The 22,766-nt window shown below is 45.6% G+C and overlaps 2 protein-coding genes across 5 annotated transcripts in view; one reads left to right on the forward strand and one right to left on the reverse strand.

Annotated features, from left to right (window-relative positions):
- Window positions 1–15,348, reverse strand: KBTBD4 (kelch repeat and BTB domain containing 4). 4 transcript variants are annotated; one of them, XM_065595270.1, is made up of 4 exons: window positions 15,221–15,348; window positions 10,605–11,225; window positions 2,292–2,398; window positions 1–1,691 (listed from the first exon to the last, which is right to left on the reverse strand). In XM_065595270.1, the coding sequence occupies exons 2-4, from the start codon at window positions 11,194–11,196 to the stop codon at window positions 831–833; spliced, it is 1,560 nt and encodes a 519-aa protein (XP_065451342.1). In that variant the 5' UTR covers window positions 11,197–11,225; window positions 15,221–15,348; the 3' UTR covers window positions 1–830. The 4 variants fall into 4 exon arrangements, with proteins under 4 accessions (XP_065451342.1, XP_005295046.1, XP_005295045.2 ...); XM_005294989.5 differs by having other exon boundaries at window positions 15,095–15,229; XM_005294988.4 differs by lacking the exon at window positions 15,221–15,348 and adding an exon at window positions 14,545–14,836.
- The window catches only part of NDUFS3 (NADH:ubiquinone oxidoreductase core subunit S3), a 12,757-nt gene continuing 5,246 nt past the window's right edge, over window positions 15,256–22,766 (forward strand). The window contains exons 1-4 of the mRNA XM_005294992.5: window positions 15,256–15,396; window positions 16,470–16,535; window positions 17,495–17,592; window positions 17,916–18,065. Coding sequence (XP_005295049.1) covers window positions 15,354–15,396; window positions 16,470–16,535; window positions 17,495–17,592; window positions 17,916–18,065 — 357 coding nt within the window. The 5' untranslated portion in view covers window positions 15,256–15,353. The remainder of the gene's footprint in view (window positions 15,397–16,469; window positions 16,536–17,494; window positions 17,593–17,915; window positions 18,066–22,766) is intronic.

The raw sequence follows: 22,766 nt of genomic DNA on the forward strand, positions 1-22,766 counted from the left end.
TTTGTCCCACCAGACACTTTTATTCAGGCTCTCACCTAAAGGGCTACAGTGCCAGCAGGGAAGGGTGTGAGAAAATGAACTTTAGTTTCATCTTTAACCATCGTACAGCTCTGTCATATAATGTCAGCAGGCTGGGAGCTCCAGTACTGGGGCTAGAAACCAGCATTGGCACCATAGTATTGTAAGGATAGTTTTCCTCTTTCTGCTAGGTGGCAAAGTAGCAGCAAGTCCATCTCCCCGATGTTAGGGCAGAGCACAACCAAGTCAGGGACTTGGACCCGCCTCTAAATCAGTCTACAGTACAGTCCATTTTAGTCAGTGCCTCTGGCCTGAAGCCAGTCCTGTAGCCTTAGCAAGAAACATTCATATTGGAGCCCCGTTTCAAACTGCATAGAGCTTTTTTAGGGAGTGTACAGGGTGGCCATTCCCTGTGACTAGTGATGGCAGCAGCACATGCAGCCTCCTGGGCTATTACATTAAAAGGCTGTGACAAAAAAAGTTCATCTGCTCATGCTAGGGCTTGCTGGTGGTGAATAGTTCTAGGCCTAAGAAGCCTATCTGCTGCAATTTGAGCTTGAAACACAGCTTCACATCAGAGGATCATAGTAACACTATTTAGTCTATCTGGGATTTAAGATGCTGTAAGTCAACTTAGAGAGCGTACTGAAAGGGAAAACAGCCTCACATCCAGGAGACTCATACTGCCTGCAAGCAGGGCTAAAGAGGAGGGGGCACTCTATGGTGCTGTGAGCTGGTCTTGTTGGGGCAAGTGCTAAGGAAACTGGGTGCCTCTAAGCTGCTCTACAGAATGTTCATGTGGGCTTGTCACCTCAAGCCAGCACAAACTGCAGGTTAGTGAGCAGCACCTTTATGCCACTGGTGACAGTCACCACAGAGGTGGCTGGGTTGAGTTTGAAGGTGTTGGCATCTCCCTTTTTGTAACGATCCCGAAAAACATAGATGCTGCCGTTACAACTGGCAATTTTCCAGAGGGATGGTACTGAGCTCCAAGCATCTGGCAGACAGAGTCGGGTGAAGCTATCCAGGAGGGGATTATAGCACAGCAACGAGTCCCCCTCAGCCACAATGAACACTAGGTCTTTATGCACAGCAGCATGCATGTGCCCTGCAAAAGGCAATACATAAGGTTTCACGTGGCACTTCTCTGTATTGGTGTCGTAGCACTGAATGAGCCGGGAGGGCTTAGTGAAGAAGTCCAGATCATTCTCCTCCCCACCCAGCAGGTAAATGATACCATTGAGGTTGGCACCTGCAGCCCCAGAGACAGCGACTTCCAGCTGGCTGGTCTCTGTCCACACATTGTCTCGCACTCTGTAGTATATGACAGCATTGGAGAGAGTGTCCTGCAACGTCTTGCCTCCCAGTGAGTATATAGCATCCTTGCTGGGCACGGAGACAAGGGTGTGTTGGAGCCGGTCACGGGGTAGAGGAGCACACCATTCCCAGTCTACGGTGGCATTGTTACATTTCCACATGCGCCGTGGAATGGAGCCCCCTACGACATACAGGTCACTGCCATGCTTGCAAGCTGCAGTGATCTGATGGCACAGGCTATTCTGGCCACTCACACTGATTGAGTCATCATCAGCACAATGCAGAGACACAGCAAGTGAGTGCGTACGCGATGACTCCTTCCCAATCAGGTAGATGTGAACGTTCTCCCCAATCTCCTGAGAGAAAAGGAATTTTTGTCAGAATCCAGGTAGGAATTGTCACAACACACGTGCCAGCAGCATTCAAAGCTCCATTCCCTTTAGGGAGTTTTGGGGCCCAGTAGCTCTGTGTTAAGTCATCTCAGCCTCACTTGACTATAAGGTCTCAGGTTCCTACATCCTCCACACCCTGTGCCTTCAAGCCTTGTCTAGGCACCTTTTATTCCTGACCTGGTAAAATGAGCAGTGCCCTGCACCTGAATCTACATGGTCAGGCTTCAGTTCAGTTAACGGCAAGGAAATGCTCAGGGAGCAGAATTATAGTCATGGGAATGCCAACCTTTAGGCTTTCTAAACTGGCCCCTTACCTGTGTACTTGGGGAACACCAGGCTAATACCACTGATTAGTTAACCCTATTGGCAAGAGCAGCCTCGAGGCTGAGGCCATTAACAGTACCTGGGGTTTTCTACCTGTGGGTGTGCATTTCTGGTATTGAAGCCACAGCTTTTTCAAACATTAGGAGGTCACAAATGAGGGCAGGAGCCCTTCCTCTGTGAATAGGGAACCAGAGCAGTATGATAACTGCATTAACTGCGGGGCACAGGGGCCATCCATACCTTTAGACTGGATCGCAGCACCTCCGAGAAGCCTGCCCGCTCCTCTTTGTTGAAGTTGATCCAGGTTTCTATGGCAACTGTTGGATTCTCTGAACACGGAACACCATCTGTAGTTTCAGAGACAAAAGAATTTACAATAAATTGACATGTTATTCTCAAGGAGTGAGCTGAACAACCAGCCTTTTCCTCATAACCTCTTCCCTCCATGAGGACACCAACAAACCCTAGCTTGAGCAAGAGTGAGGCTGAGGTTTATAAAACCTGGCTAGTATGGCCAGCAGGAGCAACTAGGCACCTGTATCAAGTCTATCTGGTTCAACATCAGGAGACACGGCTTCCTGGGTGACACAGCAAATGTTCTATTTGAGGGGTCCCTGTACCATAAGTCAAAGTCAGGGAGCTAATGTCACAGATCTTAGCAAACACCCTTCATGGGCACTCACTAGACTTCTGAGAGAGGAATCCAAGCTTCTGTGCTCTGGATCCCATTAAGCTTCTGGAGCCCCAGCAGTCTGCATCAGTGGTTCTTCCCTGGGTCCCTCTGGCCCTTTTCCTGGGCACTGATTCTCAGTCTGCTAGCCCTTCTTGGAGATGGAGCTCCTCAGGACATTTGCCATAGGCCTCCAGGACCAGTGCTTACCCCCAAGATACTCCAGGTACTTAAACATGTCCCTTTCCCATACCACCACCCCAAAGGCATGAAGCTTCTGGTTTACAGTTTAACTCGCAGGGGCACGCAGCAGTTGTGAAGCAGCGAACACACTCACACACTTTGCACAGAGTCTAACACCTTTTATGCTCTATTATACTTAATCAAATAAAGAACAAGTCAGTAGAGATCACACAAAACAACAAATATCTTAAAACACCTCAGTCCCTCACTTTTAGCTCACCCTTCCCTTGGGAGTCCTTAGGGATCATCAATGTCCAGGCAGTCAGGGAATCTCCTGCCTCACACAAGTTGTTATGTGGTGGGTGGTCTCTCCCTCATGGACTGGAGAAAAATGTCCCTCTGAGCAGAAAAACTTCTGCACTTTTTAAAACCCATATCAGCTTCTCCGTATGAGCACAAACCCCTGCCAGGTTACTTGCCCATTGCTAAATCAGTTCTGGGCAGGGACCACTTTGGTCTAGAGCAGGGGTCGGCAACGTTCGGCACGTGGCTCGCTAGGGTAAGCACCCTGGCGGGCCGGGCCAGTTTTATTTACCTGCTGACGCGGCAGGTTCGGCCGATCGCGGCCCCCAGTGGTCGCGGTTCGCCGTCCCGGGCCAATGGGGGCGGCGAGAAGCGGCGCAGGCGAGCGATGTGCTGGCCGCAGCTTCTCGCCGCCCCCATTGGCCCGGGACGGCGAACCGCGACCACTGGGGGCCGCGATCGGCCGAACCTGCCGCGTCAGCAGGTAAATAAAACTGGCCCAGCCCGCCAGGGTGCTTACCCTAGCGAGCCACGTGCCGAACGTTGCCAACCCCTGGTCTAGAGTGAACAGATTTCCAATGATTGGGAACTTAGCATCAACTACTCTTTATTGTTATTCTTTTGCCACCAGTCTTTGGAATCTCAATCCAACATGGAAGCAAACAGACCACAGAGAAGGCAAAAGGCTGTACATTCAAAATGGAGTCTGCAGCTTGACACAAACACATAGGGTGCATAGTCTCACAAATAATTCATAAACTGTACAGATATATTCCCAACTCATCACACCCTATGCCTGCATCACAGAGTCAGTGGGGGGAGGGAGACATTGCACCATGATGCTCAGAGAGGAACAAACATCTTCTCACTTAGGCAGTGAGGTTTGGACCTATGGGTCTTTTAGATCTCTTGCTGCTCCTAGAAGCCCAACTAACAGCACCAGCAACACTTTTCCTCAGTCTGCACTTAGCCAGACAACTATGATCATTCTTCTCAGATCTGGACCTTCACCTTTGTTACATGCAGGCAGGATTGCTGCAACATGCTCTTCTTGAAGCTTGCCTACTGGTGCTGAACCACAATACAACTGTACTTAATAGGCTGCACTGGTTTTCTATTTGCTTCCATGTACAGTATTAATCCTTGGTTAAGCCATAAACCCTTGTATCTTTAGTAAATTGCCAACAACAGATATGATTGCCTGAGAGATCATCGCTCCCCCTATGTGGAATCCTCTCTAGACTCAGCTTTGATTGTGAGGCATGACATTCCTTCTGAAGGTTCCTTGACTGTGAAATCTGCTTCCTCTGGGCCTGACAGAGCCCCAAGTTAGTTTGCATTCAGTGCATTAGACAAGACCCACCTGTTTGCTCATAATGAGGGAGTTTATTCTGTTTAGGGTTGATCCATTATTACTGGGATTGTCTAAATCACTGGCTGTAGCAACCAACACACAAGTTAAATGTATGGTTTTATTCTGGAAATGTGTCCAATGGCCTAGCAATGGACAAGTTTTATAAATAAAACATCATCTGCATTACATTTGTTTTAATGCTTATCACTAATGCTTGCTTATTTTCCTCAGGCTTCCACTAACTGGGTTGTAGTACAGGGAGTGCTTAAGCTAACATAGAGCTTCTGCCTAACCACAGTATGGGTCTATTTCCGTTTGGGGCCCATTTTACAGGCCTACCTGTGTAACACAATTGCACAAGGGGAAAAAACCCACCACAGGAGCCTTTAAACAAAACAATCAAACTAACCTAATCTGGGACCACAAACATTAAAATGCCATAATCCTAATCCTATGGTTATTGCATGGTGTCACTAAAGGTCAGAGTTAAGGCTGTTTAAGTGCCTTAACTGTTTTTTTTCTTACCTTAACATGTTTGGATTTCTTTTAAGTGTAACCTTAACTCTGAATTTCCTGGGTTTATAATCATAAACTTTAAGGTTAGAAGGGACCATTATGATCGTCTAGTCTGACCTCCTGCACAACGCAGGCCACAGAATCTCACCCACCCACTCCTGCATCAAAACCTAACCTATGTCAGAGCTATTGAAGTCCTCAAATTGTGGTTTAAAGACTTCAAGGTGCAGAGAAACCTCCAGCAAGTGACCCGTGACCCACGCTACAGAGGAAGGCGAAAAACCTCCAGGACCTCTGCCAATCTGCCCTGGAAGAAAATTCCTTCCTGACCCCAAATATGGCGATCAGCTAAACCCTGAGCATGTGGGCAAGACTCACCAGCCAGACACCCAGGAAAGAATTCTCTGTAGTAACTCAGCTCCCACCCCGTCTAACATCTCATCACAGGCCATTGGGCATATTTACCGCAAATAGTCAAAGATCAATTAATTGCCAAAATTAGGCTATCCCATCATACCATCCCCTCAATAAACTTATCAAGCTTAGTCTTGAAGCCAGATATTTCTCTTGCCCCCACGGCTCCCCTTGGAAGGCTGTTCCAGAACTTCCCTCCTCTGATGGTTAGAAACCTTCATCTAATTTCAAGTCTAAACTTCCTGATGGCCAGTTTACATCCATTTGTTCTTGTGTCCACATTAGTACTGAGCTTAAATAATTCCTCTCCCTCCCTGGTATTTATCCCTCAGATATATTTATAGAGAGCAATCATATCTCCCCTCAGCCTTTTTTTGGTTAGGCTAAACAAGCCAAGCTCTTCGAGTCTCCTTGCATAAGACAGGCTTTCCTTCCTCAGATCATCCTAGTAGCCCTTCTCTGTACCTGTTCCAGTTCAAATTCATCCTTCTTAAACATGGGAGACGAGAACTGCACACAGTATTCAAGATGAGGTCTCACCAGTGCCTTGTATAACGGTGCCTAACACCTCCTTAGCTCTACTGGAAATACCTCGCCTGGTGCATCCCCAAGACTGCATTATCTTTTTTCACGGCCATATCACATTGGTGGCTCATAGTCATCCTATGATCAACCAATACTCCAAGGTCCTTCTCCTCCTCTGTTACTTCCAACTGATGCGTCCCCAGCTTATACAAAAAATTCTTGTTATTAATCCCTAAATGCATGACTTTGCACTATTCACTATTAAATTTCATCCTATTACTATTACTCCATGTATGATATCCCGGGCCTTTTCTGTATTGGCAATACTTCCCAGCTTTGTATCATCCGCAAACTTTATTAGCACATTCCCACTTTTTGTGCCAAGGTCAGTAATAAAAAGATTATATAAGATTGGTCCCAAAACCGATCCGAGGAACTCCACTAGTAACCTCCCTCCAGCCTGACAGTTCACCTTTCAGTATGATCAGTTGTAGTCTTCCCTTTAACCAGTTCCTTATCCATTTTTCAATTTTCATACTGATCGCCATCTTTTCCAATTTAGCTAATAATTCCCCATGTGGAACCATATCAAATGCCTTACTGAAATCGAGGTAAATTAGATCCACTGCATTTCCTTTGTCTAAAAGAACTGTTACCTTCTCAAAGAAGGAGATCAAGTTGGTTTGGCACGATCTAGCTTTTGTAAAACCATGTTGTATTTTGTCCCAATTACCATTGACCTCAATGTCCTTATCAACTTTCTCCTTCAAAATTTTTTCCAAGACCTTGCATACTACAGATGTCAAACTAACAGGCCCGTAGTTACCCGGATCACTTTTTTTTCCTTTCTTAAAAATAGGAACTATGTTAGCAATTCTCCAGTCATATAGTACAACCCCTGAGTTTACAGATTCATTAAAAATTCTTTCTAATGGGCTTGCAATTTCATGTGCCAGTTCCTTTAATATTCTTGGATGAAGATTATCGGGGCCCCCCGATTTAGTCCCATGAAGCTGTTCGAGTTTGGCTTCCACCTCAGATGTGGTAATATCTACCCGCATATCCTCATTCCCATTTGTCATCCTACCATTTTCCCTAAGCTCCTCATTAGCCTCATTAAAGACTGAGGCAAAGTATTTGTTTAGATATTGGGCCATGCCTAGATTATCCTTAACTTCCCCCCCTTCCTCAGTGTTTAGTGGTCCCACTTCTTCTTTCTTTGTTTTTTCTTATTTATATGGCTATAGAACCTTTTACTATTGGTTTTAATTCCCTTTGCAAGGTCCAACTCGATATAGCTTTTGGCCTCTCTCACTTTATCCCTATATGTTCTGACCTCAATAAGGTAGCTTTCCTTGCTGATCCCTCCCATCTTCCACTCCTTGTAGGCTTTCTGCTTTTTCTTAATCACCTCTCTGAGATGCTTGCTCATCCAGCTTGGTCTACAACTCCTGCTTATTAATTGTTTCCCCTTTCTTGGGATGCAGGCTTCTGATAGTTTCTGCAACTTTGAATTGAAGTAATTCCAGGCCTCCTTCGCCTTTAGATCCACAAGTTCTTCAGTCCAATCCACTTCCCTAACTAATTTCCTTAATTTTGTAAAGTTAGCCCTTTTGAAATCAAAAACCCTAGTCACAAATCTATTTTTGTTTATCCTTCTATTTAGTTTAAACTGAATTAGCTCATGATGGCTCGAACCAAAATTGTCCCCTGCAACCATTTCTTCTATGAGGTCCTCACTACTCACCAAAACCAAATCTAAAATGGCATCCCCTCTTGTTGGTTCAGCAACTACTTGGTGAAGGAATCCATCAGCTATCGCATTCAGGGAAATCTGAGCCCTATTATTATTATTAGCACTTGTCTTCCAGTCTATATCTGGGAAGTTAAAGTCTCCCATGATCACACAATTCCCATTAGTATTTACTTAATTAAAAACATTAAAGAGGTCTCTATCCATATCCAAATCAGATCCCGGTGGTCTACAGCACACCCCAAGCACTATCCCAGGGGAGGCTCTAGTAGCTTTCTTCCCCAATGTGATTTTTGCACAGACAGACTCGGCCTTATCCATTCCATCCCTTCTTATTTCTTTACAGTCTACCTCATCATTGATATACAATGCTACTCCACCACCTTTGCCTTTATTTCTGTCTTTCCTAAACAGCACATACCGTTCAATACCTGTACTCCAGTCAGGACTACTATTCCACCATGTTTCTGTTATCCCTATAATATCTGGTTTGACTTCACATTGGTGTACTGACATCTTAATTTTTGCTGTTTGGCTTCGCTCACATTCTTTACCTGATTAGGCCCAGACATTCTACTGCCAGTTTCACCTATTAGACTGGTATCTACACTACCCTTCCTCTTTATGTCCATTCTCCTACCCATGGCTGTATCCTTTCTTACTTTGTTTTCTTCCCTCTCAATGTTAAAATCCAGCATGGAGATTACCTGGACATCTCCCAATCAAATGCATGTTTTTAGGGTAATTACAAACAAGCTGTACGTTTTTTTGTACCCTTGAGATACTGATATACACTTTCAACCCTAACTCCATCTGAACAGCTTGTCTGTGGATTTCCTAAGTTTTTTTAAATTACAAAGTTTCATACACACCCTAATCTAGAAAATGCTACCATGCGATATTTCTAATGATTTGCAGATATTCAGTATCAATCTTAATTTTTTTTTATTTTAACTTTTATGGATAGATTCACCAGTACCTCCAAAGCAGTGCACAGCTGCCAGCGAGGGTGGGTTCACAGCTGCTTTGCCTCGCTGGAGCAGCACAAAGCACACAAAGCATTCCGGTGAATCTGGCCCTTAATTTGCAGTTGACTTATTGGAGGGCTGTGTTAATTAAAATACTGCTAAGCAGAGAGCACCAGGGTGAACTCAATCCCCTATTCCCATTATTACTGAATTTTAAGGACTCCCCCATAATCCTGCCTGAATTACCCTGGCAGTGCTGTCTCAACACATTGTAGAGCCATCAAAGCAGTACCACGGGGAAGCCTTTCAAGCACTGATGCCCAAGCCAGCATGAAGCCATAGAATTTTTAAAGAGCAGTGGCAGATGGGCCAAGCATCTGACATGTGAGAACTCTTGACATGTGTCCGCTCTCCTTCATACCACTGACTCACTGCAACCAATAGGCTCCACTTGAGTTACCTGTCTAGTGTATACAATCCTAACAATTAGATACAATTGTTTATAACTACATTAAAGTTATACCCTACTTTCTTCAAATATGGCCTATGCATAAAATTTCAATTAATTTTAAGTATATGGAAAGTTTGAAGTGTCTGCATTATTATTCTATTGCTAAGATCATTTAGGACAAAGAAAAGGCAGATTAAGAAATGTAACAAAGGACCACATCTTTAATTAATTTTATCATAAACAAATTAACAGAGTTACTTGCAAATACTTTGAAAATTCATTCTGTAGTAGCAGAATGTGCAGGAAAGTTGAGGATGATGTACTGTATTTTTCACACAAACAAGACATTGAAGCCCTGCTTTAAGTGAAAAATGGTACCCAACCTTAATTATGGAGTCGCAACCAGCACCTCCATACTACCAGAAGGAAAAAGACAGTAGGGAGAAAGCATTAAAAGAGAATGAAAGGGCTGGAATTAATCATGACTCAAATGGCTGAAATACTGGGCACCACCTTTAGATCTTGTTTTCCAAAAGAAGTGAAGTTCGGGTAACTAAGACAGGAGGAAGCCCCTGTAAAAATAGCTCTCGCTAAAAAGATAAGGGAATCCTTGGAAGAGGACACATAGACATTAGTGGGACAATATGCATCCCAAGCTGTTAAGGGAGCTAGCAAACAGACTTAACGTACCATCGAGTTATTTCTGGAAAAATCCTGCAAACATTCCAAAAATCTGAAGAAAAGCACATACAATTATAGGCTCCCCTACACCAGCTATGTATGTGGCTTGATTACCTACTGAAAGCCCTACAATATGAGTGGAGCAAAGTGTCTTCTATAGGAAACCAATTGATATGACACAACATGTGTTTGGCGCTTTACAAACAAATCTAGCTCTGAAATGCTTTCTACTGAAATTGACAATTATTTGAGGAAACTCATAATATTATTGAAAATACCACATAGGATGGAAGCTCAACAGTTCACTGAAGGTTCATAAACTACACCCGAGTTATCAGTGAGCCGGGACCCCCATAAGGTTTAATGCCAAGCATCCCCTGAAACCTATGAGGTTGTTACCCTTTCCCCAGGAACTGCTGTGAGATAGACAATATGACCATGTTACCAGCATCTTTTATGTTAATGTAGCTATTGCTCAAAGGGTGGATGCTTCACTGCCAGCTGCATTTACCAAGGCTTCTTTGAATAAGTTATGCTGGATGGTTTGCTATGGGAAGACTTGCTTTGATCAGCCTCTGAATACGATAGTTGGATCCTCTGAATCCCATCCTCCTGGCCTTCTTCAAAGCCACCCTGCTGGTTGTTCAGATAATCCCCACAAACCTCTGAGACAGCCACCCCAAATCTTTCTCCACACCCACATCCTGGCAGGTCTCATAAGCCCCCTGTGCCTACCTGTAAGAATGTCTGTCAGCAGGCGGAGAGGTAGGTGCAGGAACTCCTCTGTATCCTGAAGCTGTGACAAATGTGACTTGGCACAGTGCTTTGCAGCTGTGTAGAGCTCCACGTCACTGTGTTGATCTGCCAGCCACATAACCTGAAGACAATTTCTCACCTGCACCGTGCGGGCCAGGAAACGGGAGCACTCCTCAAAAAGGGCAGTCAGCTGGTACATATCTGCCACCTCATACGTTTCCTGCAACTCTTCTGCCCGCAGCTTTACAGTCCCATGGTAAATATAGTCCACCAGGAGTTGGAAAACACTCTCGCTAACATCTTGCAGCTCAATCACCTGGTTGTGAGCCTCCTTCAGGTTGGAAGTGAACATGGAACGAAAGAAGCAGCTCTGAGCTGAGAGGACTAGCCGGTGCAGCTGGAATTCTTTGCCTTCCACTGAGATGGTAACATCAGCAAAGAGCTCATCCTCCAGACAGAGCTTCATAATACCCTGAGCTACGCGGCCTGAGTGAGAACGGTCAGTGAAGGTGTAATTCACAAAGTAGTTCTCTTCTGTGGAGGAGCCCCCAGTCTCCTCCGATGAGTCCATGTTGCTGCACAGATCTGACCTCCAGCAATCTGTAAAACAATGGCAGTGAGACTCTCCCCTCAACTAACAAGATCATGCAGCTCAGGGTACATGCAACTCCAAAAGCCAAGAGGAGTCGGTGGGTAGCCAAACAAACTGCAGCCTAAGTAACATAGCTACTAGAAACTTCCACCTGATCTGCAGTGCTTCCTTATAAGTGCAGCACATGAGGTGATGTGATTAAAACTGCCACAACTGTCACTACAGTGGTAGCCTCATGCAACAGTGGAATCCCAATATTCCAATCCCTGGAATTAGCAAACACAATTACCCTTTCATCCCCATCTCAGCATCCTAGTGAAATATAGCAAAAGAGATCTAAGGTATGTAGGGGACATAGCCAGCAACCCAAATCATGAATCTCTCCTTTACAACAGAGGGGGCACATGAAAGAAATTTCAGAATTTATGACTCTAATAAAGTCAGATTCATTCTTCTCACATTGCATACTCCCCACTTCCGGTTTGATAACAGGGATTTCTGAAATCAATAAAGCAAGGAAAAGATGGTATTATTAGTGTGGGCAGGTAAGATGCAAACAAGGTTGAGGCATGGTGTGTCGGCAAAGGGAGTCTTCAAACTACCCAGATGAGAAATTTGCCAAGTGCCTGAGAGTTGCATTAAATTTATATGAAGTGCCCTGCATCTTCAATATGAGATACAACGTGTAGAGATGACTAGTCCCAGGCAACTTGAATCAGATAATCAAGTACTATAGAAAGGCTTCACATTTCAAGCCAGATGGTACCTGCCAGATGTTATTAGCTGTAATCTCCATTAGCAGCAGGGCAAGGTCAAAAGAAGCAATGATGTCTCTTTGGCAGGCATTTCCCCAGGGGCAGGAGGCGAGGTAGGTCTCTGCCACAACGAAGAGCTGCTGCAGAGAGGGTTGGCAGTAGAGTGACCAGACGTCCCAATAAAATCGGGACCGTCCCGATATTTAGGTGTTTGTCCTGCATCCCGACCGATCTTTGGTCAGGACACAATTTGTCCCAATATTTTCTTCCTCTCATCTGGTCAGCCTAGGTGGTAGCTACCTCTTTACCTCACTGGTGATGCTATTGTGCAACTGGAGGGTTTTGGCATCAGCAGCAGATGCATCCCAGCAATAGCAGAACATAGACAAGCTTCTTACAATTGGGACTATGCTCACTCAAAACTCATTTTCACCCCTCAGCGAGAGACTAAATTTCTAGCCCCAACTCTAGTGGGCCATAAGGTTAACATTCAAACGTAATCATAGCAGTTATCTCTGCATCATCATTTTTCAGTGATTTCAATAGGATGATTTCATCCAAGAAGTTTGCAATTGCTGTAGTCCTTCGGTTGAAGATATAGGCCCACAATTGTTCAACTCTGTCTGTAATTTGGAAGCATTCCTGGGGGTTCTTTGCTGAAACTAAAACACACACACAGCAGTGACCATGAGCAACACTTCCTATCATTTCTGGTTGCCAAGAAGATCCTCTATTCTGGAGAATGATAACCTTGCCTCAGCTATAAGTATCTTTGTTACTTCTCAGCTGGACTACAGCAGCATAACATACCTGGGCATGAAACCATCAATCTCTAACTAGTACAGAACTCAGTACCTCTCCTTGGCAAAACAGGCCACCACAGCTACATCAAACCTGTCCCCTGCTCTCTACAGTGTCCTCCCATAGGCAATTTCAAGTTAAATTCAAGGTTTTGTTCCTTATCTTCAAGGCTCTCGACAACCTGAGCCCAGGACATCTAAAAGATCACCTGAAGTGCCAGGATAAGAACGGTGATCGGCAACGTCACTCTTCAGGTACCATGAACTTTTACTGAAAGGGTAACGCTCACTTGTGGTGGAAACAGACCTTTCTCAGACTGTGGAACAAACTCCCATAGGAACTAAGGACCATCACAAACCTCATCACCTACTCCAAGTATAGAGTCCATTTTTTCAACCTTGCCTTCTCCAATATGAATACAAAGCAGCATGTTCTTATTAAAAAGCTGTACCTACTAAAACAAAACACTGCAATGCACACACAGCTTCCTTTTTGGGGTGAGGATGAGAAAAAGAATGAACTGCATGTGACAGATGCTAATCACGTCATTTAATGCACTGTTGGAAGGTGTTCAATGACTGCAATGATGAAGGTGACTTACCTATATAGAAAATAAAATAGATACCAACAGTCATTTTCCTTTTCTCTTGTCTAAAATAAAGAATCCACCAGGGAAACGACATCTTAGTATACTACTATTAAAAACTACAGTTGAAGCAGAATAAAGGCTGCAAAAACAAGTGCACAAATTCTGATAATGCTAAAGGTGACATTTCCCTCATAACATTAACTTGACCACATGTCATGTGCAGGATTTTTCAAAGATTGGGGAGTTGTATAATCTTCAGCTAAAGACTGGTGGTAAAATACACAATGGGAGGATCCACTTTCATGCTCTCTTCTATACCATGTGCTCATGAGCATTATTTCTTAGCGCACTCAGAGACCTCCGATAACAATTTCAATTTCTATCTCCATGGTGATGATACTCAGATCTATTTCTGTCTTTTCCAGTGAAGGGCAGTTTGGCTGGGCAGGTCTGGGATCAGTTGGAGTCTGTCTCTCCCACATTTCTTCATGGAGGCCTCAACAATTTAAGCTCATCTTTCTTCCTATATCTTCCCCATGTCTCCCATTCTCTATCACAGTTGACAACACCACTGCCTATATTACTTACATGATCAGGGAGTCATCTTAGGCTCCTCCCTCTCCCACCACTTTTTCCTCTGTCCCAACAGCTAACACACTTTTACAAGCCCTAATTATTTCCCAATTTGATTCCTGCAACCTCCTCCTCCTCCTTTGGCCTCCCTACTACCCATACCATTGCTCCCTCCAGTGTATCCAAGTTGTGGCAGAGAGATTAAAAAAACTATTAATTATTTTATTGAATTTCATATAAGTATCTAATTATGCAATCAATCCAAGGAAGAGAGGGATAGAACTACCCCCAAAAAGAACTGATGAAAAAAGAAACGAAGGAAAAAGTGATGGAAAAGTGGAGTGCTTCACAGGTTGTTTGATGAATGTCAAGCATATGAATTCAAATGCAACAGAGCTCTGCTTCTTGTGACAATGGATAATTGATCACATCAGCATATAAAGATTACATCTTTCAAATTGTTTGAGTCTTTTGTATGCCGTACTTCCAAGCCCACCAAATCAATGCTGGTCCCATCCTGGGAGTGCGGAAGGCGCTTGAAAAGCAGTCCCCTCCCTGGATCTTTCCTGCCTCCTTTCATCCAGCCCTTCACCACTGACTGAGATTTACCTTCAAGTAAACTCTTGGACAACACCAGACAGGCTTGCGCTTCGCTCTCCTCTGCTACCCTCCTGTCCACGCCTCCTACCCCGGGCTTCCCCTGCATGCGCGGCACACTGCCCACAGGCCTGAAATACCAGTCCCACACCGGCCGCAGGCCGCCCCTCTCCTCAGATCCCGCTCAGAAATCTGCTCCTTCGAGTCCCCCAAGGCACGCGAGTCCAGCCAAACCGGGACGGCCCCCCTCGCACCTCCCGCCAGCCAAAGCCCCCCATCCGCTGGGCCAAACCGCGGCCCCCACCTCCCCTTGCCCGCCACCCCCCAGCTCGCCCCCTGGGACAGGAAGGCTCCTCCCCCTAGGCGCGGCCCATCCTGGACCCGGAGCCAGCGCCCGCCGCTCTCCACCGAGGGTGCCCAGTAGCCCGGGCGAGGTTCTCGGCTACAGCCCTCCCGCCCTGGTGCGCCGCCGCTCCCGCGGTGGGGAAGGACGGTGGCACTAAGGGAAAAACGCCGCGCGGACTTAGCCTGGGAAACGCGCCAGCCCCGCGAGGGTTCCCACCTGCGGCTCTTCCCTTCATGCCGCCGGCCCGGGCCGGAACCTCCCACCAGCCTTCCGGGGAACCTCACAACGGCTGCACCTTCCTTTTCCGCATAGCAACGCGTTCGGAACTTCCGGTCAACTTACCGGAATCTCGCGGAGAAACTGACGGCAGTGGCACTTCCGGTTCATGGACTGGGGACTTCAATGGTAGAGGCGCCTTCCGGTTCCGGTCTGTGTCCTTGTTTGTCCGTGTTCCCGGCTCGCTGCCTGGGGCAGGATGTTGGCAGCAGCGCTAGGGCTGGCCCGGGCTGGCCTTAGAGGTGAGGCAATGGGGCAGGGAGAGGTTTCTGGGGCTGGTGGGAGGGCGGCTGGGCCTGGGCTGGCGGGGAGGGAGTCGGGTCCCCCGTGACCCCGGCCCCACGTGAGTCGGGTTGCCTGGGCGAGGAGCCCCTCGGTAGGACCGGCCCATGTGCAGCTCCTGCTGGCTGGGGCAGGGGTCACCGTGACCCCTTCTAGCCGTGCGTAGAGTAGTTCGGTGGCAGAGGCTGTCTTCCTGCCCAGCTCTCCTCTGTCTCGCTGGGTCGGCTAGTGCCGCCCTTTGGGGAAAGATTTTACTTCTATGAGTTCTGTACAGCTAAATGGCAAATGTCTTTTGTGTCTCACTGGCCACCTGCGTCTCCCTGGTTTCTCCGGGCCTCGCTTCTGTTGGTGACTCCAGGTTTAGTGAGAATCTGCCTGCTCATGTGCTGTAAGATATCTGCTGAGTTGGCGCTTCTGGGAGAAGGCTTGAATAACGTGGTGATGATCGTGATATAAACATCAAGACAGAAAGAAGAGATCTCCGAGTTCCATGTTATATTTGATCTGTTCTTTCTGTTAAGCGTGTTACTGTTTGCTCTAGTATATCAAGCACTGCTCACTTCTAAGTAAAATAGTTGGGCATATGGTTTAGATATTGCTGTAGGAAATGGAGTGATACATCCTCCACTTCTAAAATGTGACTAATCAGATTTCTGGTTTAGGAAAAGAGGGTTTATTGCTTTGCATGTAAAAGATATCACCATAGCCTTTGTTTTTGCATAGTACTTAGTAGAGGGAATAGGCCCCTTTGGTAGAATTTGTGTGTGTGAGAGTAGCACTTGTCTGCTGGACTGCACATTCATGATTTCTTTTGGGGTATTTTCACTACACTATATGATTATTGTTTGGGGGGAGAGGTGGAGGGGCAGGTCAGACTTAATTCCCATATGTTAAAATGGAGCTCACCTCACCAGGATGGAGCAACATGAGGGAGTCTCCTGGTCTCTGGAAAGGAGGAAAGAAGGCATTCCTCCTTATAGGAGGATGGAGTACGTGGTACAGACTGTTTCATCTATGCTCTTTCTCTTTGTAGCTGCTGCACGCCCTGCAGTGCTGTTGCCAGCTCGTTTTGAGGGGAGCTCTACAACAGAGACCCGTTGTAAGTCTGAGTTTATTAGTATTTCACCAACTCCTGGAGTCTGTATAGTGGGTATCATTTAGAATAACTCAGTAAGGTGACCATATTTTCAAATTCAACCCAGAACATTTTTGCAGTGACATTTACATATATAAAAAAAAAAATTGTGCTTTATTTTTTCTAAGTGTGCTGATGCTACTGCCAGCTTCTGACTCCACCATAACATTCGCATATTTCTCCGAGGGGAAGAGGATTTTTAACTTTGGTAATACTCTTTCCATTAGACTGTTTCTGGTAATCACCCCAGATCTAATTCTGTGTTTCAGTAAATCTTGAACAACAAAAAATAAACCTTTTGGTTGACGAAAAAAAACAAGGACACTTCAGGTGTTGTGAAAGAAGTTGCCGAGATGCTAGAACATTATGGGACTGTCCTGGTAAAACTAAGACATTATGTGCTGGAGAAACTGCTTTCCTCTTATCAGGAATCAGTCTGTTAAATCCCTTAGGAAATGTTTGCTGATGTTCAGTCTAAACTTCTCTTTCACTTTATTCCTTTTACTGAATTATAACATCCCCCTACCTTCTGATTCCACTCAGTGTGATGCAAGTAGTTTCATATTCATGGTGACAGGGTGTTCTGTTGTCTGACCTCTGATGGGCAAGTCTACTCCAGTGCCCAGCCACTTACCAAAGTCTATTTTCTAAATATGCTATGCATCATGTACATTACCAGAGATTAGACTCTATATATTCCTCCTAGTGTTGGTAGATAGTCATTTAGTTCACCATGTTATGAGGTTTTGAGTTGATCTTTGCAATCATGGCTTGTCTCCCCCTGCCTAGCTGCTCCCTGCTGGGGAACAGACCTATGGCCAAGCTGACTAGAGTCATGCTGAGCTAGTGTGGCCTGGGAGTTACTGCTCCTCTTTCTATGGCTTACCATGCGATAGCCCTGAGAAGTCTCTTGTTCTTTCCAGTCACCATTCGACCAAAGGATGAAGTGGCCCAGAACCAGCTATGTGCTTTTGGAGAGTATGTGGCTGAAATTCTGCCCAAGTATATCCAGCAAGTCCAGGTAGGTATTACCAATCAAATCATTCTAGCTTGGGATATGTGTAGTGAGGAGCTGGCTGGTAGAGCCCTGCTTGGATACAAAATTTGTATCCGCATCCAATCCACAAACATGGTCTGCAGATATCCCCAGATTTACAGGGCTCTGGGTGGGAGAGAGTGATAGAGCTGGCTAAAAAACATTTCTGCTATTGAGTTCCTTGAACTGATGTGATATACCTGATCATGTGGCCCCAAACCCTTCTGATCTGAGTATCCTGCTTTATTCAATGCACTGCTCAATCCCTTCTGCGTCTATACTAATTCACTTTCTGTTCCTTTCCACAGGTGACCTGTTTCAATGAATTGGAGATATTTATCCATCCTGATGGGATTGTTCCAATTCTGACTTTTCTTCGAGATCACACCAATGCCCAATTTAAATCCCTGGCTGATTTGACTGCTATTGATGTCCCAACTCGACAATACCGCTTCGAGGTAGGAACTATTCCTTGGAGGTACAGACCTGCAAAGAGTTATAGAAGATGATGGTATTGAATACTAAGATAAGCAATTGTTTACAGCTCTGGCCATGGCCTTTGCATTCTGCGATAGTTATGTTTATCTGCTCTGAGAACTTTGAGTTTTGCTTAACCCACTGAGCATAGAATCAGTTGTATCACTGACATATTATAAATATACCCAATTAATTAGTGAGCCCGAGGCACTTTAAGGAGAGGTGTCTGCATCTGGGGGCCATGAGACAAGTGCATACTACTACTTCTAGGGGAATTCTGTGCCACTGCCCAATGCAGGATTTCATTTTTCCCCATAGAATTAGTGATGCAGAGCTGCTGGCCACCATTAGGGGCCACTAGACTCAGCAGAGCCCCAGCTCCCAAATACAGTTACTCCTCGCTTAATGTTGTAGTTATGTTCCTGAAAAATACGACTTTAAGCAAAACGATGTTAAGCGAATCCAATTTCCCCATAAGAATTAATGTAAATGGGGGGGGAGGGGCGTGTTAGGTTCCAGGGAAATTTTTTTCACCAGACAAAAGACGTGTGTGTGTGTATATACACACACACTATAAGTTTTAAACAAACAATTTAATACTGTACACAGCAATAATGATTGTGAAGCTTGGTTGAGGTGGAGGAGTCAGAGGGTGGGATATTTCCCAGGGAATGCCTTACTGCTAAATGATGAACTAGCACTTGGCTGAGCCCTCAAGGATTAACACGTTGTTAGTATAGCCTCACACACTACAAGGCAGCACGAATGGAGCGAGGGGAGAGAGCATGGCTGACAGAGAGACACCCTGTGTGTGAGAGAGAAATGTGCATTGCCCCTTTAAGTATGCTGACCCCACACTAAGTACATTGCTTTTTTAAGTAGATCAGCAGGTTGAGACAGCAGCTGCTTCCAGCAAGCTCCCTCTGTCCTGAGCCCTGTTGTGTGTCCCTCCCTGCTTTATGGAGATGGGGTAAGTGGGGGGCAGGGGAGAGAGGGACACCCTGACATTAGCCCCCCACCCACCCACCCCCAGCAAGCAGGAGGCTCCCAGGAGCAGCTCCAAGGCAGAGGGCAGGAGCAGCACATGGCAGTGGGGGGAGGGATGGCTGAACTGCCGGCAACTGATAGCCTGCTGGGTGGCTGCCGCACAGGGAATTTAGGGGTGCCGGGAGCTGATGTGAGGCTGCCAGTCCACCCTGGTTCCAAGCCCCCACCAGCTAGCTCCAACGGGCTGCTCTTCCTGCAAGCAGTGGACAAAGCAGGCAGCTACCAAACAATATTATAAGGGAGCATTGCACAACTTTAAACAAGCATGTTCTCTAATTGATCAGCAACATAACAACAAAACAATGTTAACCAGGACGACTTCAAGTGAGGAGTTACTGTACAAGACTCTGTTTGGGGAGGGGAGAGCTGGAGGGTTCTGGGCTGCTGCAGTTCCCAGCACGTCCTGAGGAAGGAGGCAGCGTGCAGGAAACTCCATACAAGCATGGGACCCAACAACAGGCTGTTTCTCGCTCTGGATTCCTGGGCTCTGGGGGTTAGGGGACGTGGATGTCTGGCCTGGTGTGTGCCCCACAGCTGGGCTCTAGGGAGTGTGGGTGTCTGGGCTGGGAGGGGGGTGCCCCACAGCTGGGCTCTGGAGGGGGTTGGGGGTGTGGATGTCTGAGACTGAAGGGGCAGAGTTTTCCCCCAAGATGTGCACAGCTGGTATGTGTGATATCTAGACCGAGGCTCCCGACAAAAGCATTACAGAGAAACAGCAACTGGGCTCTTGCAGAGGTTTCTTTAACTCTCTACTCCTGGGGGAAACTTTTTTTTGTCTGTATTGTTACAGACATACTTGCTGATAGGTATTTTGAAATAAATTACCAAAATAATTGAAATTGGTGTGATTATATTGTTATTTTGTCAAAATATAAAGAACTTCTAATTTTTCGGCACAGAATTTCCCCAGGAGTTATACTACTCTTTGGATCTGAAGCCATTGATTTACTTTGACCATGACACACAAACCTTTCTCCTCCATGTATTCACCAACCATCTTCTTTCTGATGTCAGCTCCTTCTGCTTCATCTCCCTTGCCCTCATTGCAGCCTTCAACTCTGAACAGCTCCATTCTCCTGGGTGGCCTCTGTAGCCAGGCAGACTTCTCTAGTTATTTAGCAGTAGTTGTGAAGTAGCATCCAGAGGCCCCAAACAGGATTTGAGGCACCATTGTGCTAAGCAGCATAAACACAAGTATCAAAGAGATAGTCCCAACCGCAAAATATTTACAATGTCATGTCTTGGCTCTGCTCCTACCTAGCCGCATCTCCATCTATGGTGAAGGTGCCTTCTTTGTTTTAAAATCCTCCATGGACTTGCTTCACCTAACTTCTTTGCGCGCACACACATGCACGCACACACACGCACACACACACTCACTCCCTCTGTCCCTCCATAGGATCTGGCAGTTTCTCTTCTGCAGTTCACAGTCTGGTACAGCATCTCTCTTTTGCCTCATGGGATTTCCATATCAGATGAAAGATGCTGTATTCTAAAACAAAAAACTAAGAGTTGGGCTGAAACTGTTTTATTGGTATCAAAACCCTAAAAACAGTATTACCCTTTCTTTAAACTTGGTTTATGTTTAAAAAAAAAAATTGCAACAGGGTAGCTAAATCTAATTAAAGTTGATCTAATTACACCAGTGAAGACCCTTTATATAGAAACACTAATCTCCTATTGCATATAAACAACACAAAATATATTTTTAAATCTCTTCTTAACCACATAAGAAAGTTAAAGCATTTGAAACTTAATTTACCAAATTTCTTTTTAATAATAGTTTTTACTTGACGCAACTTCCTTGTATTAATAGCTTTTTTAAAACTGCAGGAAATAATTAGTTATAAATGGTAGGTGGGATATTCAAAATCACCCAGTGGATTTAGGCATCTAACTCCCACTGGCTTTCAATGGGAATTGCCACCTAACTTCCTTAGGTGCTCTTGAAAATCCCACACGGTAGCTCTTGAGTTGTTCCAAAACACAGATGCACACACAGAGAGAAAAGATAAGTCACAGCTTCTGTCTTTCACTTGTACCTCCTCTGAGACCTGAAAGACTTTTACCATTGTTAATGCATTGTTTTGCCTTTTTGGCCACAGACTCACAGCAATAGTGCAAGGATGGACATGTCTTGATTAAACTGGTCTGTTAGGCAAAAAGAGAGAGGCAGGGGGAGTGGTAAAAGAACAGCTGGCTGAAGCTGAACCCAAGCAAGACTGAGGTGATGCTAGTGGGCAGAGAAAAGGATTTTGAAGAGTTTGCAGCCACAGTACAGCCTCCTTTGGTTGAAGATACACACCCACAATTGGTCAATTCAGTCCGTAGTCTAGAAGTAACCTTGGATTCATTACTGACACTGAGGTCTCACATGGCACCACCTGCGAATATTGCTTTCTACCATCTTCAGTTGGCCTGGAGACTCCATCCCATCCTGGTGGATGAAGACCTGGCTTTGGTTATTTGTATCTTTGACACCTCTTGATTGGACTACTGCAATACACCCAGGCATGAAGCCTTCAGCCCTTAGGAAACTCCGGCTAGTACAGAACATTGCAGCACGTCTCCTCCGCAACACAACCTACTTTAAGCATATCAAACCAGTCTTCTGCCCTCTACACTGGCTTTCCTTAGAATTTTGAACCAGGCTCAATGTCTCAGTCCTTATCTTCAAAGTGCACCATGGCCTGGGCACCGAAGAGCTAAAAGACCACGTAAAGCTCCAGGGTAAAGACTGTGGTTGACAACTATGCTCTTATGGCACAGTGGAACTCTCAACAATAAGAGTAAGACTCACCTGTGCAGGAGACAGAACTTCCTCTGAGGGGCAGTCCAAGATTGGCATGAACTCCCCCAAGAACTAACAGCCCTCATAAACCTCATGACTTTCCACTCCAAATGCCAAGCGCATTTCTTTTATCTTGCCTTCCGTAATGTAAATACATAGCAATAGGTATATTCAAACAAGCAAAGCTACCCAAACAAGACACGCCACCGCACGTGCTTCTCGCTGTGGGGAGAGGATGAGAGAATAACCCACACATAACAGCTCTGTACTTACATTGCTTAATGCACTACTGGAAAGCATTCAGCTACTGCAGTGATGAGTGTGGTATATGAACCTATATAGAAGAGAATAAGAGGGGGAGGGATGAACAGGGAAGGTAACTTACACACAAGGGAGGGAATAGCAGTACCTAAGTTTCACACTTCAGGTATCGTTCAGGGTTTAGCTAATCTTATGGACATGGAGATGTCCCCTGGTTGCTTCTGCTTGCCCATTCAGGTCAGGACATCTTTCAGGATGGTGGACAATGAAGGCTAATCAGTGTGATGGTAGATTCCTGGTTCCTAGCAGGTGACTATGCTGGCAAGACTGGTTGGCACACAGTAATACAGCTTCCTTCCTGTAAGGTTAAGTTAGTAGCTAAGTGATGCTTAATAATGCAATGTCCAGAAAGGGATGACAGCCTCATCCCATCAGAATTAATCAATCAAAACATATCTAGTGTTATATGTTGACACTTCCTGCCATTCTAGCAATATCTCACTCCAGAGGTGGGTAAACTAGGCCCGTGGGCCACATCTGGCCTGTGGGACCTGCTCGGCCCCTGAACTCCTGGCCCGGGAGG

The sequence above is a fragment of the Chrysemys picta genome, chromosome 4 (genome assembly GCF_011386835.1).
Source record: "Chrysemys picta bellii isolate R12L10 chromosome 4, ASM1138683v2, whole genome shotgun sequence".
Classification (NCBI taxonomy): domain Eukaryota; kingdom Metazoa; phylum Chordata; order Testudines; family Emydidae; genus Chrysemys; species Chrysemys picta.

Bases quoted from the DNA above. Each gene is read 5' to 3' on its own strand.
- KBTBD4 (XM_005294988.4), bottom strand. From the start codon at position 14,641: ATGCAGGGGAAGCCCGGGGTAGGAGGCGTGGACAGGAGGGTAGCAGAG. The intron at 11,226-14,544 runs GTAAATCTCAGT...ATTGTTTTACAG, and splicing joins GTCCAAGAGTTTACTTGAAG to ATTGCTGGAGGTCAGATCTG. The intron at 1,692-2,291 runs GTATGGATGGCC...CTTTTCTCTCAG, and splicing joins TGCTGCGATCCAGTCTAAAG to GAGATTGGGGAGAACGTTCA.